Here is an 18462-nt window from a genome sequence, read left to right on the forward strand (position 1 = left end):
TATTCCGCGCATGCGCAGTTCTCACCTAACTTTTGGTTGGTTATGCGCTTACTTCCCGCCAAAACACTCGTTCGGTTATTACTTGTTGTGCGGTCGTGTTATCGTCAATTTTGTTTAAAATAAGTGTTTATTTGTTTAATTTTATAAATTAACTCTTCAAAATGATTGAGCCGCAAGATATTGATCAAAGACAGCGTGAGTTGCAACGCGAATACTTGGATTTTTTGGATGATGAAGTAAGTGATCTAAGATTTTACTTGAAGATTTATAATTTCAGAAAAAAGGTTTTTCTCATTAAATTCTTGATTTTTGTCGTATAGGAAGACCAAGGAACTTATTCCACGCTTGTGAAAAATATGATCGCAGACGGCAGTCGTCGTTTAGTGGTCAATATCAATGATTTGAGAAGAAAGAACCCTGCGAGAGCAGAAAGCCTCTTGAATCATGTTTTTGAAGAGCAGGTTGCTTTTGAGAAAGGTCTAAAAGAGTTCGTTATCACCATTAATCATGAATATGCAAAAACCCAAGATGAGTTTTTCATTGCTTTTGAGGGTAGCTTTGGTAACAAGCATGTTACTCCAAGAAACTTAACTTCAAGTTACTTGGGGAACTTGATTTGTGTTGAAGGCATTGTAACAAAATGTAAGATGTTTCTATCATTTTTAAAACCGCCATACTTATTAAAATTATTTTGTGTTAGGCTCTCTTGTCCACCCAAAAGTAGTAAGAAGTGTGCACTATTGTGCTGCAACAAAGAAGATCATGGAAAGAAAGTATACAGATCTGACTTCAATGGAAGCATTCCCCACCAATTCAGTATATCCTACCAAGGATGATGAAGGCAACTTGTTGGAGACAGAGTTTGGTATGTCTACTTACAAAGATCATCAAACGATTTCCATTCAAGAGATGCCTGAAAAAGCGCCGGCAGGACAATTACCACGCTCTGTGGATATTATTGTTGATAATGATTTGGTAGACAAGTGCAAACCAGGTGATAGAATTCAAGTTGTTGGCAATTTTAGATGTTTGCCTAATAAACAGGGAAGTTTTACAAATGGTACATTCAGGTAAATCAGTAATAATAAATTTTATTAATTACATGATATTAATATTTGTTTAATGTGTTTGTTTAGGACAATTGTGATTGCAAACAATTTAACTCTTCTGAGCAAAGAAGCTAATCCATCGATTTCCCGTGAAGATGTCGCTCGTTGCAAGAATCTCGCTAAAAACAACAAAAATGTTTTCAATTTACTAGCAAAATCATTGGCTCCATCAATTCACGGCCATGAATACATCAAGAGGACAATTTTATGTTTACTGCTGGGCGGTGTGGAGAAGAATCTCCCGAATGGCACACGTCTCAGAGGAGATATTAATGTTCTACTCATTGGTGATCCCAGTGTAGCCAAATCACAACTTTTACGATATGTTCTTTGCACTGCACCTAGAGCAATCCCTACTACAGGTCGAGGTTCTTCAGGTGTTGGTCTCACGGCAGCGGTGACTAGCGATCAGGAAACCGGTGAACGTCGACTTGAAGCAGGCGCCATGGTTCTCGCCGATCGCGGTGTCGTGTGCATTGACGAATTCGACAAGATGTCCGACATGGATCGTACCGCTATTCACGAAGTCATGGAACAGGGACGCGTTACAATTGCCAAAGCCGGTATTCATGCCAGTTTAAATGCGCGTTGTTCGGTTCTCGCTGCTGCCAATCCCGTGTATGGTAAATATGATCAATACAAAACTCCCATGGAGAATATTGGCCTGCAAGATTCGTTACTTTCGCGTTTTGATTGTCTGTTCGTGATGCTGGACAGTGTCGATGAAGATCAAGACTTGAAAATTTCTGATCACGTTGTGAGAATGCACAGATACAGAAATCCGCTTGAACAAGATGGCGAAGTGTTGCCAATGGGCAGTACTGTTGAAAATTTAAGCACACAAAATCCGAACGATATCAACGGAACAAAAGAAACACCAATGTACGAGAAATACGATCCGTTACTGCATGGTGGCAGCCGGAAGAAGACTGATAAGATTCTCAGCGTTGAATTCATGCGGAAATATATTCATTTTGTTAAGATTATGAAACCTACACTCACTGAGGAAGCTTCAGTCATCATCGCTGAAGAATATTCAAAGCTACGTTCAGAAGAACATCTTGCAAATGATGTTGCCAGGGTAAGAAAGAACAAACAAACAAAATTAACTAAAACATCTAATATTTTATTTTATATTTATTGTTTTATTAGACTCAACCTGTAACAGCTCGGTCTTTGGAGACAATGATTCGTTTAGCTACTGCACATGCGAAAGCAAGAATGTCACGAACTGTTGACGCCGAAGATGCGCATGCCGCCATTGAATTAGTGCAGTATGCGTACTTTAAACGCGTTTTAGAAAAGGAAAAGAAGTCGAAACGTCGTCGTGCATCTGTTGGATCTGATCAGGAGGACGGAGAGGAAGAAGAAAATGATTATGAAGCGCGTCCAACAAAACGAACTAAGGTGTGTTTTAAAATTTCGAATATTTTGACTTTTTTAACTCTTTAACTTGTAATTTTATCTCTCGAAGATACAGGAACCGACAGAAGATGCTACTCTTCCACCTACAGAAGAATCTACAATCATGGAAGCTGAAACCACGATGGATATTCAAGTTGATTCAACACCAGCTCACATTGATGATAGAAGGTACCTATATATAATAGCAATGTTATGTTAATGAATAAAAATTAATCTTTTCTTCTTATTTTCAGACTTGCTAAGTTTAAGAGTAGTTTACAACGTGGATTTAGAGATAATCGCGTTCAATCTTTGAGTTTAACCAAAGTAAAGGAAATCGTAAACGAAAACAATACTTCTCCATTTACTGAGAGTGAGGTAAGCGCCGCCATTGAACGCATGACAGATGACAATCAAATCATGGTTTCTGATGATATTGTTTTCTTGATTTAAACAAAATTTACATTACATTATGATTGTTCACAGTTTTTTTTATATAATACATAAAATGGCTTGTATTCTCATACAATTAGAACATAATTCGTCTAATACCTAGTTATTTATACAATAAAATATACATACACAACAATTAAGTTTGTAATAAGTCATTTTACTAGTATTTAATTCTTTTGTACCAATTAATTTTATGTTTCACTTGCTACACTCCTAAAACCTGTAACGATTGTGATTATTACTCCTATGTTTGGGCCTATGATTACTACTCTGTTGTCTGTAAGGTTTGTTGTTGGAGTGTTGAGCATGCCTACTTCGTTCCTTTGCATGATAATCATGCTGGTGGTGTTGTGGTGGCATGATGGGCATATGCATCATTGGCATCATACTCATACCCATGCCCATTCGTAATACATCGTTTGAATGCACAAGGGGTGGTCCTACAAGCTGATTTTTGTTGGAATTGTTGTTGCCGTTTCGACTGCGCACAATGATGGTGCGATCGAAGAGTTCAATGTTGTTGAACATATCGATGGCGTACTGCACGGACACTTGATGCTTGAAGGTGACGAAGCCGTAGTTCATGCATTTGCCCGATTGGTCGGTGGGAATGTGCACCTCCTCCAGCGGTGCGACCTGGAGGAATAGCTCATAGAGGAGATCTTCGGTTACTTGGGATGGCAAATTGCCGACCCAGACGGTGAGGAGGTCATCGTCGCTATCCATTAGCGTGTGAGTGATTGTTGAATTTTACTTGAATGTTTGATGTAGCGTCGTTGAGAAAATGGAAAATAAGGTTTGCGTCTGTTTCGTTTTTCATAACACCAGGCATAACCTTTAAAACTGCGTCAGCGTCACTTTGACTTACAGTTTACAGGGTTTACAGTGATGCCATTGTTGCCAATTGTTATTATATTTGGTTTTTAATTTTTATCATATAAAAATTAAATGTATTTCTATCCAAGATTAATACTGATCAATAGATTTTGTTAAGTTAAATACTTAATATATAATATTCATACTGAATATAAATTTAAAACATATTAAAAATCTTTTACTACTTTTTTCTGCGTTTTCACTTTTAAAATGTCAGTTTTCTTTCGATTTTGATATATTTTATACTAGCTTTAACCCGCGGCTTCGTTCGCGAATATCTAAAATAATGAAGTTGCTTTCGTACGCGTCTGTAGTCACAGAAGAAGTAACAATGAAGTAGAATGGCGGGAAGTTTAAAATGGCTGAAAGTATAGTCAACTGAAGTATAGTGTACAGTCTCCATAGTGTAGTCAATTGGATTTGATGTTGACGTAGCTGTCGGTAATACAGTGTGATAATACAGTGTGATGGTACTATAGTACTTAGGTTTGAGCTTCATTGTTGGAATGCTAGATGGCGTTATAGTAGTCAAATAGCCAGATGCAGAGGTATTATTGGCTAAACAATTTCTTTATTTTATTTTAAAAATAATTTTTTTTATTAAATAAAAAGTAGCCTATAACCATTCGGGGTCCACTAAGAATATGTGTACAAATTTTCATGATGATCGGTTAAGTAGTTTTTGAGTGAAAGTGTAACAAACATCAGGACTTTCGCATTTATAATATTAGTAGGGATTTTGATATATATATATTATATTTTATTAAAACCTGAACATATTTAAGTGATATTTAACAACTCAGTTTAACAAATCAGTATTATCATAAATAAATCCCCTCAAGTTGTATACATTCGTGAAAACCTTGGGGTATGCAGGGTTAACGCAACCCATTCCAAAGGAAACGACGCCATATTGAATACCACTGTAGGTAAGTGCGCCACCTGAATCTCCATTACAAGTATTAGGCATTGCATTGTCCCAAGCCGCGCAAATAAAAGGTGCGTCAGGACCAACAAAGTAATTCAAAGGGAATGACCACGGTGATGCACATGCTTCTGGTTCCCAGATAGGCAACGTAGTTTTCTGCAGTTGGTCCGGTGAATCTCCATCTTGCCAAAGACGGCCCCATCCTTGAATAGTGGCTAGTTCACCAACGGGAAGTGTTTCATCGTCAGTAGGTATGCGCACCGGTTGCGCACGTTCGTTAAATTCGATTGGTTCATTCAATTCAAGAAGGGTCATATCATGGCTGTTTCTAATCATACTACTATAAAGCGGATGTTGAATTGACTGCTTGACGGTGTGAACAACGCCACCTTCAGATTTCTTTGTCATGCCAACCACAACTTGAATATCAGTGGGAGATGGATCGCTGTCCATGCAGTGACCAGCAGTCAGGATCCATTTGCTGCTGAGGATGGTCCCGCCGCAGAAATGGAAATCAGTGAGACTGCGTTGTAAAGATACCTGCCATGGTACTTCGGTTATGTCAGCGTCTTCACCACCAACGATACGTGTAGGTTGGGCTGCATAACAACGATACAATAATATAGTTTCTTTTAAATTTGGTTGTAGATGTAGGTTGTATATTATTCTTACCGTGACAAACGCCAAGCAACAAAATAACAATAGCACTTGTTTTGAACATATTGGCAATGTGGTGCAGGGTAACATTTAGATAAGTTTATATACTTGTATAATAAGATAAAAGTCACGTTTTGGTTTTCTCAAGTTTTTGATCAAAGATGATATACGATTAAATTCTATAGATAATCTATTTATGTTATCTTGTGTTGCTACTTCCATTGATTTGTTTAATATAAAGTGAATTAAAATATTTATTTTTAACTTTTAGGTTTTTTTTTACGGTTTTTACGTATTATTTCACCACATGATAATGATAACATTTTGTTTGAACATATTTGGAGTTTTATGTAATTGATTAAAGTCAATTGATTTCGTTAGCTTACATAATCAATTATTTCATTGTATCATTCTCGACTAGTTAGGCAACACACCGAACTTATGCAACCAGTTACACATGGTGGCAAATGTACGAATTAATCACAGACGGAAGTAATACAATTCGAATATATTTTGCATGCAGATAGCCACATTTCTATAATAATCCCTACTAATATTATAAATGCGAAAGTCCTGATGTTTGTTACACTTTCACGCAAAAACTACTTAACCGATCATCATGAAAATTTGTACACATATTCTTAGTGGTCCACGAATGGTTATAGGCTACTTTTTATTTAATAAAAAAAAATATTTTTTAAACAAAATAAAGAAATTGTTTAGCCAATAATACCTGTGCATCTGGCTATTTGACTACTTTAACGCCATCTAGCATTCCAGCAATGAAGCTCAAATCTAAGTACAATAGTACCATCACACTGTATTATCACACTGTATTACCGACAGCTACGTCAACATCATACTTCCATATACTACACTTTCAGCCATTTTAAACTTCCCGCCATTCGACTTCATTGTTACTTCTTTTGTGATTACAGACGCGTACGGACGCAACTTCATTATTTTAGATATTCGCGAGCGAAGCCGCGGGTTAAAGCTAGTAATATATAAAGAAGATAATAATTATAATTTTGTCTTACAGCATGTCGTACATGTGTACACACTACGTAATTGTTAATTGCCGTGATAGTCAACATATCGGTGTCGCCGAGCTCGTTGCGATATGCAAAGAAGCCTCAAGTGATGCAACAACCACTCATTACGGTGATCACAAATTCGCGTTATAAACCAAAGATCAAACACTGTAATTTAATTCACGACGCCCGGCGGGCAGATGCGGCACGTCTGCAAAACGTTACCTACTAAAATAATTAGCTATGTTAGCCTGACAGCTAATAATTATAAACATTCATCAGACGTACTGCACATCTACGTTATTATACTCTTTATTCTGTATTTGGTTCCACTCTACATAAACATTTATAAACCGTATTCGTCTGCTCTGCATTTCACGTTAAAATTCAGGATCAATTAAAATGCTATAAAATTATTAACAGTAAAGTCCACCAATTAAAGTTGTTTTTTTTAATTATATGACTGAATGTACAAAAATAGAATCAGAATTTATAATAAAATAATAAAACAATTGCTGTATGTGTTTTTTTCATCATTTTTTTTTTCATTTATCTTCATCTTCAAACTACAACATTTACAGGTACTAATTTTGTTACGTACTGTGTGTATGCATAAATAAATAAATAAATAAATTTGCAATAAATAAATAAATAAGTTAGTCACGCGCATTCACTGATTGCGCGAATCTAATTTTCATCGCTGCTAAATAAATTCAACGCATTCAAGTCGCACCAATTAATTTAATTCGATAATTAAAACCAAAACCGACCGAAACCACATCGTACTGATAATTCCAAACGTAAAAATTATTAGATTAGAATCCTTTACTTAGGCTTTACGCATTACGCACTAATTCTATGCATAGAAGTCTTATATTTACAGTTTTCTTTCTTGTTCTGTCTGATAGGCAACCCATTTGGCTGCGAATAGTGCACTTATCTAGTAGTTAGTTACTGTTGAAACTGTTGTGTTGTCGTTTAAGCGTTTGTTTGTATCTATAAACGTGATTTTTGCTTAGTATTAGGTAACCTAACTAACTATGTTATAAATTCTTCCAAAAAATTGAAGAACTTGCGGATACGATGCATGATCAAAGCGTTTTTCGTTTACTTTTCAAGTGACACACAAGTTGCAATTTATAACCTCAATGATTGCGCAGTCTTTCTGTCAAAAACTGAACAATCACGCGAGTGAATATGGCGTTCGATCATGCACGTAGCCGAGATTACTATGTTATACGCTTGTTTGATTGTTATTTAGTTCTATGAATAGAAGCAGTTGCTCTTCGTCAGTTTCTTATCCTTGGAGTGATGCGGATGATTGAAGCCAGCGGTTTTGTCGTTGGCAAACGGCCGCAGCCGCACGCAGAGGAAGGCAGACATCAAACACGAAACGACAAGTATGGCGAGAAGGACGACCAAAGTCGCCGCGAAACCCGGTGTTGTCATGCAGATAAGCCCACCCTGGGTGAGTTCTTCTTTCGCAGGGAATACCATTGTAGGTGGCGTTGGCGTCGTGCTATTCTCATCCAAACTAAAAGTAAGATCTCCAGTTGACACAACGCGGATAATACGATTAACGCCAACTTCTTTTTCTGGATCCGTGGGGTCTACTGCTCTTCGCACCCTGCGTTCATCACGTGGAACACCTCCGTGTAAAAAGGCATCATGTGGTAAGGCAGGTGGGGACCATATTGCGTATCCGGTGATTGATGAGAAGAAACATCCAAGAGACCACTGTGTAAACCAATCTGTGCGGTATTATCACTGCATTGATCGGGGCATTGATATCTGCAGATCTGAATTGTACATTGGAAGTGTACCTCCATGGAATCAGGGAATTTAAACGCCTGGAAGTGGGCGTAACTGAGCACTGAAGCGGAAGCTCCAAAGTTTTTAATCTTAGTAAACCTAGACATTAATTTCGGTCGAGTTACACAACCTTTCTGGTCAACCAATTGAATTGGTGCCCGTTTACCATCATGGGCCATACAGTTACGGACCAACATGTCAAATTTAGAGTCGTCGTCCTTGATAGCCAAGACCATAGTCATAGTTTGACCAATTTTAACAAGACCAGATACTTCTGATGCCCATGGTCCTTTCCCGACTTGAATCTGCATCCAGCAACCCACATTATCACCAGCAAAGTCCGTCCGTACCACGTCCAACATATCCACGGGGAATGGCCGGAATGTCACAGACTTTTCATACTGGTCATGCCACGTGCATCGCAACTTCCTAGCCTGGTCCCACACTTCCTGAACTTGTGGATCATACTGAATAACAATGATGTTTTCAAAGAAGGTGCCACTGCCACTTTCCGCACCATAACCATATAAACCATTCTCAGTATTTCCGGAGGTACCACAAGCGTGGATACCAATTTCAAAATGTGCAGAAGTCCTGCCCAAACCAGCTGGTAAATGTACACAGTGTACATTACTATAGTGTCCCTTACTGAAAACAATACCATAGAAAGGTTTATCAAAACCTATGTAGACTTTCATTAGATTTTTCTCGCATTTCACATCCAGGGAGACAATTTTCGGCATGTCAGGTATGGGAGCTGGCCAGATATCACCACCTGGAGCACTACCATATTTATCCATTGCTTGCTGTGAAGAGGGGGGAGGTTTATGTAATGGAGGTGGTGGTGGGCCGTTGTATGATTTATGATCAAAGTTTGGAGGTTTATGACTGAATGGTTTTCCACTACCATGAACCGGGATACCATGATGGGTCCCAACACGGTTGATGTTCCTCGGTGGAGGTGGTGGTGGACCATTATAGGAGTGTTTCGAAGGCGGTTTATCACCTTCGGATTCAAGCGCTAGTTGATCTGAATTCGTATCGTTATCTTCTCGATCTGAAGCTATCGAATCGTTGATTTCATCCGAGTTGGCTACTGCTTCCACTACATCGATGTCTTCTGACATTGTCAGTGATACAAGCTGAAAATTGAAATAAAAATAAATTAGCGTCGTTTGAAGAACACGTAAGTTATGAATGAAACGTTTTTCTTTCTTTCTCTGTGTGTGTGTGTGTAGTCAATGCACAGTTGTTGCAGTAAACGCGCGCGGTGTCAACAAAACGGTCCCACATTTCTCCGCAAACACAATCGATCCTTGGACCGTATGCGTTTGGAGCTTCTGTCATGCTGCGCTCGAGTTTTCGTTTACTCTCCTTACACTTATGCACACACATATCGACTATTCTAATATTTGCAGTTCGTTTTGAGCTGCTGTGATCATCTCGCACATATTTAATAACACTCATAACGGTATACTATGGGCACATGTGGACGCTGAGTGAATTTCGGATGGCACAGTTTTTTTTTTTATTTTCGGGCGGCGCGTTTTCTGGCCGTTTAATTAACAGCGCGATGTGGAGCAGCCGAAGAGTCGATGCCGCGATGCCGCTCGCGGCGGGCCCGCACTGATAACGGTGACTTGACCGGCCGCCGGGAGGCTCAATTGACCCACACACAACGAACGCAGAACGCACAACCAGCCGACAGATGAGAACGGACGCGAGACACCGCAAGACCATAAACAACCATATTACAACCCGCGATTCAACTGTCGATGAGTAGCCAAAGACTTTTTTTAGAGAAAATTAATTGCGTTTGCATATTATCCACCCCTAAATGTTTAAATTTGGTGAAGGATTGATTATTAACTGAATTAAGTTTAATATTATTCAGATTCTTATTGAAATTTATAAAATTTAAAGGTATGCAACCCACATTACATCAATTGTCAAACAAATGACGCGTTAGTACTGTCAAACGTCATTTTTTTCATTTTTCATTTTTTTTTCGATAATTTAATAGTTACTCTGCTGTTCCGAGCGGAAAATAATAAGAAATAACAAAACCAACATCTGATTCTTTTATTCTGCAAAAAATGTACGAAAAAATCTTAATTGCTTGTTATTTTTCCGCTTCGTTTCTTATTGATCTACGCGCCGCTCGTTATTTCCACATTTCTCAATGGTTCGATTGCATAAAGACGCATTTTTTAGCACGCCACGCCACGCGGCAAAGAAAAAAAAGAGAGAAAGAAAAAACCGGACCTATAAATCGAGGGTAACTCAGCGCGGGCTCCGAGAGTGCCGAAATCGAGTCGAAAACGAGCCGAAAAAATCTTTTAATGAGATTGGCTGAGTGACCCACATATTACTATGCAAGAAGCGAGAAGCGAAGATGAAGACGCGCGCGCCGGGGCACCAACTGTTTGGCTTCCGCCGCAGTCACGTTGCGAGAGTGCCCGATGTTCGATAATCGCGCGGCCGGCGTACATATCGATGACCGTTTGATTGCGATTGCCTCGGAGACGTAATAATTCGGCCAATTTGAGCGCCGGGCCGCGGTACCAATTTGTGACTTACACGCAGCATCCGCAGCGATCGAATTTTTGATCTAGTTCGGGGCTGGGTCCAACATGTAATGTAATTTCCATCGATGCGAGATCAATCAGAAAATCATAAATCAAGTTATAATGCGGTGAATCAAAACGCTCCATACCGATTGCATACAAATCATTAAAATTGTTATTGGAACAAAAGCCGATCCGAAACTAGAGCAGAACAATATTCAATCATGGCGAACGCATGCGCACAAGATGCTTCAAAATCTAATCCGTAGTCTTAAGTAGGCTTAGCTTGTGTTGTGTTGCTTTTTTTCGTAATGGATTGTTTCAAGAATTTTAAAACCAAACGTCTAAAAGCGTCCGTCTGACCCAGAGATCAACGGAGTCGATCAAACTGTTCATGACATATCCTGCTGGCCTGGCTCGATACGACCGCCGCTTGACCATAAGCGAGATTTATTTCAGCCGATTCTCGACGTTCATTGCCCATTGCTACTCATATCCGCATGTCTGGCGATTGATGCGGCGCAATGCGAGCGCCGGCGAATCATGTCAAATGCGCAATGTGGCCAAAACCGTGCATTCCGGATCAAGAACGGCTGATAAGCTCCAGCGCCAATCATACGAGCGTATTTTATACGACTTTGACATTTGACATTCACATTGAATTCGACGCGCACACCGTTATTTCAAATTTTAGGTTATTTTATGCTTACCCCGTGCATGATGAGGCCAGCGAGGATATATACGTGCAGCCGCATCTTGTGACGTATTTGTTATAACCTAAAATGACTAGATCCTGTTCCACCTGAGACACTCCTGCAAAAAAACAAGAAAAACACAATCATATTAGGGTTATATCAACGTTATTACAATGACAGCTACAGATATCTACTATTACCATAATTATATATAGGCAACACACATTACACACAAACATAAACAGTTTAGCGTGTTTAAAGTGAAGTATACTTTATAGTAGTGTTAAAATATGGATGATATGCAATATGATCATTCATCAATCAGTGTAAATTTGTACCAACATGCATTTATTAATGAAATTAATAAAATTACGAGCGTGTGACGCGTAATAAACGACGAAGCGCAACATTACTAATCTCGAACGCGGTTGCAATGCGAAGTAATTGAAGCACTGACGTCTTGTTCAGCCTCTTCGCTTGACTGCCGACTGCTCGATGGCGATATCACGTTTTATGCTCGCGTTTAGTTTTATAGTGTTGCATGCACGCTGCTTACTTCATTATAAATGTTATTAACCATCATGAAACATATTAATATGCATTATAAACATTGTATCAATGAAATAATATGTGATTGAACACAGTTTTGTGTTGTTTTGAATGCCAACGTCGTAAATTTCAGAAAATATTTACCATTTACTCAAAGTAGGTGAATGCTGGTTTGCACTACCAGCAAAGTTCATATTGTGTGCATTTATTTTCATGGTGGAAAGTAAGCTTCCGTATAGGTATAAAAAGCACGCTTCATAAATCTTTTCAAGAACTTAATCCGTCTAGCATGCAAGTAGTAAAACATCTTCAAGTGCAATTCCCTTTAGTTTCACTAGATTTATTAGTTCTTGATGCGTTTTGATGATCAATTTAGGTTTATGAGCAGCCTGCGCTCGATTTTATCTCAGCGCTTTAACCTTGAAAGAGTATAAAACGCACATAAAACACGCAAATTTCAAAGCACCAACACTTTACTGTTTCACGCTTTAATCTGATCGTCTTTTGTCGGTTGGTAAAAACGTGTCGAAAGCAACCAAAAGTTTGCTTTTCAAATGATTTATCAACAAATCTCAAGAGTGGCTTGACATTTACGCGTTGAAAATCAGCGTTTGTTTAGTGTTTTCGGTGTCACCATAAACAAACAGCGATAAAAACGGTGTGCAGAAGGCAAATTAAATTAGCGTGGTAGACAAGCACATGTAATGCGCAGGCGCATCAAGCGTGAACGAATGCACAACGAACGACGAAAGTAAACCGGTGGACGTGCACGAATCGTGTCACATACAAAATAATAGAACGTAAAGGACACGGAAAATTAGCTGCACGGCTTGCCTACGACCAAATTTCAAACGTAGGCAACCAAAAATACACAATACACAATATGTCATTTTGATATTTTGATATTTTGACATTGACATTGACATAAAAATTACTTAATCGTTTTATTAATTATTTTTGATGTAATTTTAGTAAAATAAGAAAAAAAAAGGAAGATTTTAATAATAAACAATGGAAACAAAACAATGGTACGCATTTTACCGTTGATTACGTCGATTGTGTTGATTTTGTCGATCGTTAGCAGAGGAGCCGCAGCGTCTGTCGTAGCATCACCACCGCACGTAATTAACATTACTGGCTGTTAATTTGCATACAAGACGCGCGCGTTCTCCCACGCGCCATCAATTATTTAATTGAAACGCATACCGTACATAATTTGCCGATTAGATTAATTAACCTTAGTCTCTAATGCGTCTAATACGCCCGAGTAAAGAATATTGTGTTGGATGTTTGTTGCGCTGCACTTTACTTTAAGTAATACTCGTGTAAGTTAACCGTACGTGCGTGCTGTATTGCATCGATTGAATCCGGCACACAAAAGTGTCACCTGCGCGAAGCTTATCCGCTTCTTACGCGGAATCACATTCGCAAAACACACGCAACAAATACGACTTGCTTTTTATGTCAATCGGCATCGGTTGAAGTCGTTCATGAGCACAGCGCGGAAACCAGAAATCGACAAAAGTATAAATTCAATGTTGTAATCATTAAACTAGTATTAAAATCTGCGAGGTGAAATGTGTGGAAGATTGAGTTTGAAAAATGTCATCACCCGGGTTACAGTGATGCTCGCGCGTTGATGTCGCCGCGTTTTTGGTGCCTTTTGAGTCATAACTCGGCGAGTTTTAAAGCTATCGACACACATTTTGCTGAAACATGTTTACGTTCAACTGACGCTCACCATTTGGTATAAATATTTATGATATTTATTGCTATTGAGTTGTGTTTTAGCACTTTGATGCGGACTTTACGATTTCATGCTGCTATCTAAGTTGCCAACTTTCAAAACTTTTATTAACTTATATCTAGAGATAATTAGCGTGTCTATTAATAATTTTCAACACGTGACCTAAGCCAACTTTTAACCCAATTTACAACCGGTGATTTTTTTCAAGCTCGTACGGTCGTGTTTCGTGCGTTTTAGCGGCGAAAACATTTAACCTTCATCCGATTGCTTCTTTTCGTATGGATGGTGTAATGAATTATAATTATAAGCTCGGTGAGCGATGCCGTAATGAATGTGGACCGCACGAAATTTAATCGCACGCTTCCTTTCGAAAATAATCAAAGTAAATGAATAAATAAAATAATTTTGTTCAAAATGCAAAAAAATAGTTGAATGTGATTTGTAATTATATTTTTTTGATTTTTAAGCTGAGCTTTTGTGAAACTGACCCGTCTGACTTGACCCGACCTGCTGGCCGAGTAAAGCCGGTGTGCGCACACGCTAGACGCGTCGACGCCACGCCGTTCACGTTTTATTATACAATTAATCATGGATTTGAATCTATACACATTACAGATTTTATATTTCGTTTAGATTTATTACTTTTAGCATGATTTATTACCCGATTTTAACAGGTGTATAAAAAATACGTTTTTAAGATAAAAAAAATCATCAAATAATAAAAATTTTAAATAATTTAATAACAAATATAAAGTATTATTTGGTTACAAATCGGTTACCACTTGGTAACCACGTGTTACCAGTCATTTTAAATGAAAATTTAATGAAAAACTCACCGAAAAGTGTTGTCTATAAACTAAAATAATCCTATGAGGGATGTGGACGTAGATACAAATCGAATCTTGCTGGTAAAAATCGCACTAGAACTGGCGTCAATAGCAAACATCCAAAGGGGCGCACCGACCAACCACACACCAGCTTACGCGCTCGGCATCGGCACGAGGAATGGAATTCACCTGTCTCACGGTCCACCACTATAACCGACCAGCGGCGCGACTTCTCTTCTTCCTCGCGCGCTTTCTTCGCGCCGGGGCCCCTCTCTCCGGCGGGCTCGACCGCCTTCTGACCCAGACACGCGCGCTCGCAGCAGCCAGGAGCGCGCGCGCGCAGGTACAGTTATTCGTCGGCGCAGAGCTGAGTCGCATCACCCCGTGCGCCCGATGGCCGTGCGCCATTTTACGCACGCTGCCGGTTCGGTTCGTAAGTAGGTAAATAATGCGAATCGTACACTCACACACACAAAACAGAAACGCGTGACGCGCACCTTGCGGCCGTTGAGGTTCCTGCGAGGTTTCTGCTTTAATTGCGTATTATGTTACACGATCTGCGCGAATTTGCATCCTATTGTCATTACACTTGGATAAATCGTAAAGAAAAACACACCTTCTTTTTTTAACATCAAATAACACAATTTTTAACCTCTCCGGGTCATCAGACATCATAATAAATGATAAATGATAAAATTTACACCAAAATTTAATCTCTATCAGTTTTTTGAGATAAAATTTAGATAATTATATATACGAGGTACCATCAGTACCACACCTGTAGAAGATTGCATAAATTTGAATGTGATTTGGATTTAAATTTGGGTATCCGAGTTCACGCCGAAACTTTGCGTTTCATTGGTGAGCGTGGTGGAAGGCATTTGACGCGCGTTTAAGTTATAGCAGTTCCAGTTCTACTGACCCGGTGTCCCGATGCGATATGCGCGCCGCGCGCACGGCATTCAAATCGGATCGGAATCGCACCTTGAATCGGATATTGAGCTATTACCGGTTCACTTGGCCAACTTGAGAGTGTTTATTGCGCTCGAAATCGGCGCAAATCGCACTTAATCATTGTATTTTTCTACGCAATTACTGGATCTGGTACTGATTTTATGCTGGCTGCTGTGTGCGGTGGGTCATTGATGTTGAGAATTTGATATTGTTATTTATTTGAAAGTATCTATAAAAAGCAGGAAAAAAAATTAGATTTATTGATTATTTCTTAGTAATATTTTATGTTGTTTTACTTAATATGTGGAAATACGCAGGCGGAAGCTCCACCCGTGACTAAAGTCCGTGACTAAAGTATTTTAGTCACTTTTTTGGCCGTTTGTATGTAAAATACTGCTTTTTGTGTCTTAAAACCGTGGAAAAGTACCAAAAATTTGAAAAAAATGATTATTTTCATTAATTTCACAATTTTTTTAAACAGAAAAAAATTTTAATTGCATAACTTGCAAAATATTTGATTTTTCCTAATTATTAACCTCTAAAACTTAACTTAACCTAATTTATTTCCACATAACTTTTATAAAATAAATAAAATTCATTATCCACGATTCTAAAGTCACGCTTTTCGATAAATCCGTTCTATATGATTAAACGCATCATATTTTCTCAATACCCAAAGGCTCTCTTGCCTATCCCAATCGCTGGCTATATAAAAATAAAACCATCAAACAATTACCATGCTCTATAGTTTATAGCGCCGCTAAACAAACAAACAAATTGTTTGCCTGACGCTCAATCTCTTTAACCCCAATTTAATCCGTGAACTCAAATTACCTACGGGTGTGATTTTCATCATTTTATTATTTACCATTCAACAGATTTCCTCATCACTGATATTAAGTGCTGCGTTTCTCGACATGCGATTAGATAATGTGACAGATGATGCCGGTGTGGAAGCACGCGATTCGCACGCATCGCCGGCGAAATTACGCTAAACGCAAGTAATAAAATAAATAGGCACACGCGAATCAATGGCGAGGAAGAAGACGTCGCGACCGTTGATGATGGCCCAAGACGCATGCGAGCGCATGAGCGCTGGAATACAATGGGGTCACTAGGTTTGAATTTTATTTATACTCAACAACTAATAAACCAGCCGGCGCAATTATTGTCTAATAATGCATTTTTGCCAAGTGCGGATGACAAATAAATCATCGCTTCGAGTCGGGAAAGTCTTCATAATATTTAGGTAATATTGGATATTATTAAATACGTAAAAGTGTGGATTATGATTTATTATAGCTTTTTAAACGACCACCCACGATATTTATTGAAAATCTATTAAAATATTTAAATGTTTTAAGCATCAAATTGGGTTCGGGTGCTTTCGAGCGTTGAAATTTCGTAACTAAATTTTATTTTCAAGATAACTACATATTAAAACATTTTAGAAAAATGGAATTAACCTCAAAATGCGTTCAATTAATCATAGTTTTGGATAAAATTATAAAATTTTGTGGTTTTAAGTAATAAATTGGTTTAAATAATAATTTTTAACGTACATTTAATGATTATAGTGATTAAAGTACTTTAGTTACGGCCTATAATACTTTAGTCACGGCTTTAGTTGTCCGTGTTTAAAGTACCACTTTTTGTGCCTCAAAACCATTTTAAAACCATATTTTTTAAATTTAAATTGGGTTCGTGTCTTTTCCAGCATTGAATTTCTGAAATTATTTTTTATTTCTTTTATAATTTAAGTTCTAGTTAACAGAAATAAACAAATTATATCAAATATTATTTAGAATTAACCATACTTTTATATACAATTTAAAAAATTTAAAAAAATTGAATGAAACATTTCTGAAAACTTCAATTTTATAAAATATTTTCGAATGCTTTTTTAAATTTTTTATTATAATAATAAAAACACTTTAGAAGATATTTATTCTTCATAAAATAATAAAATCTAGCTCAAATGAATCATAATTAAACATATTTTAATATTATAAATTTATAAACGTAGTTAATACTAATATTTTTCCATAAACTTAAATCATGCCTGGCTGCTACATAACAATGATTTATCGCATGTTCGTAATGGTTGCACGCATCGACCACCCACGTCCCACATGTGTACAATATAAAAATAAACAAAACATCTAAATCAACGCAAATATCCGACGCAGAGTAACGTGGTGAGCGCAATAATCTGCATGCGCGCGCGCTCATACGAAGATTTATTATCGACGCATAGAAGTAATAGTCGTCATTACCACCTATAATTAACGACGCCGATTAGGATCGATACGCGCTGGAAACATCTTATTCTTATACATGTGGCGCTAGTATTTGCTTGTGCGCATTGTTGTTCTATTTGCCGCTTTGCGCTCACCACGCGAGAGAATTGAAGAATGAAGATCGCCGCGTGCGATAATATTCAAATAGAGAACGTTTTGTCCAGCCGGCGGAGCGCCGCGGTTACACGACGGTATAGATTCATTCATCAAAGTCGAGCGCGATTAAAACGTGTGCATCGTGTGCGCGCGCGCGCGCTTCAATTACATTCGCATTTATTGAGATTATTTCTGTGGCAGGCTGGCAGGCGCACGCACTGAATGGAAATTGATTAATTCTTATTTGGTTCTTCTTATTTTATTCTTATTCTGGGTACGGTGTATGTTCGGACATGCGTTTAGTCTTCTTTTATGTATTTGTAACTGTTTGATATTCATGTCGATGCAATTGTGCGTGGAATACTAAATCAACTTGCAAAAGAGAATGATTATGACATTACAAGTACGATTGTAATAAATATCAATTATGTTCAAATTGAATTAAAAATAGTAG

The 18462-nt window shown here is 38.1% G+C and overlaps 4 protein-coding genes across 5 annotated transcripts; 1 reads left to right on the forward strand and 3 right to left on the reverse strand.

Annotated features, from left to right (window-relative positions):
* Positions 1-51: 51 nt before the first annotated feature.
* Mcm3 (minichromosome maintenance 3) lies at positions 52-3102 on the forward strand. 2 transcript variants are annotated; one of them, XM_065314602.1, is made up of 7 exons: positions 52-236; positions 321-642; positions 701-1070; positions 1137-2190; positions 2262-2516; positions 2590-2702; positions 2768-3102. In XM_065314602.1, exons 1-7 carry the CDS (start codon positions 162-164, stop codon positions 2964-2966), a joined length of 2388 nt encoding a protein of 795 aa, XP_065170674.1. In that variant the 5' UTR covers positions 52-161; the 3' UTR covers positions 2967-3102. The 2 variants fall into 2 exon arrangements, with proteins under 2 accessions (XP_065170674.1, XP_065170673.1); XM_065314601.1 differs by having other exon boundaries at positions 53-236; positions 2584-2702.
* Positions 2938-3838, reverse strand: LOC135801223 (RNA-binding protein 7). The gene has a single exon (XM_065314619.1). The coding sequence runs from the start codon at positions 3690-3692 to the stop codon at positions 3180-3182; it is 513 nt and encodes a 170-aa protein (XP_065170691.1). The 5' UTR covers positions 3693-3838; the 3' UTR covers positions 2938-3179.
* A 741-nt stretch (positions 3839-4579) lies between these two features.
* On the reverse strand, positions 4580-5550 carry LOC135801221 (trypsin-like). Its single transcript, XM_065314617.1, has 2 exons — positions 5443-5550; positions 4580-5369 (listed from the first exon to the last, which is right to left on the reverse strand). The coding sequence occupies exons 1-2, from the start codon at positions 5489-5491 to the stop codon at positions 4642-4644; spliced, it is 777 nt and encodes a 258-aa protein (XP_065170689.1). The 5' UTR covers positions 5492-5550; the 3' UTR covers positions 4580-4641.
* Positions 5551-6897: 1347 nt separating this feature from the next.
* LOC135801213 (uncharacterized) lies at positions 6898-14848 on the reverse strand. The gene is given in 4 exon segments (XM_065314603.1): positions 6898-8149; positions 8152-9415; positions 11551-11653; positions 14668-14848. Coding segments are annotated over 3 exon segments (1734 nt in total). The 5' UTR covers positions 11596-11653; positions 14668-14848; the 3' UTR covers positions 6898-7724.
* Positions 14849-18462: the final 3614 nt, after the last annotated feature.

This window comes from Atheta coriaria, unplaced genomic scaffold (genome assembly GCF_025399875.1).
Source record: "Atheta coriaria isolate IRGN ID8LTWV9N9 unplaced genomic scaffold, Caltech_Dcor_3.1 hic_scaffold_10_pilon, whole genome shotgun sequence".
Lineage (NCBI taxonomy): Eukaryota > Metazoa > Arthropoda > Insecta > Coleoptera > Staphylinidae > Dalotia > Dalotia coriaria.

Coding starts and splice junctions, on each gene's coding strand:
- LOC135801221 (XM_065314617.1), bottom strand. CDS start 5,491: ATGTTCAAAACAAGTGCTATTGTTATTTTGTTGCTTGGCGTTTGTCAC. Junction 5,370..5,442: donor GTTGCTTGGCGTTTGTCACG/GTAAGAATAATA, acceptor GTTGTTATGCAG/CCCAACCTACACGTATCGTT.
- Mcm3 (XM_065314601.1), top strand. CDS start 162: ATGATTGAGCCGCAAGATATTGATCAAAGACAGCGTGAGTTGCAACGC. Junction 237..320: donor TGGATTTTTTGGATGATGAA/GTAAGTGATCTA, acceptor TTTGTCGTATAG/GAAGACCAAGGAACTTATTC. Junction 1,071..1,136: donor TTTACAAATGGTACATTCAG/GTAAATCAGTAA, acceptor GTGTTTGTTTAG/GACAATTGTGATTGCAAACA.
- LOC135801223 (XM_065314619.1), bottom strand. CDS start 3,692: ATGGATAGCGACGATGACCTCCTCACCGTCTGGGTCGGCAATTTGCCA.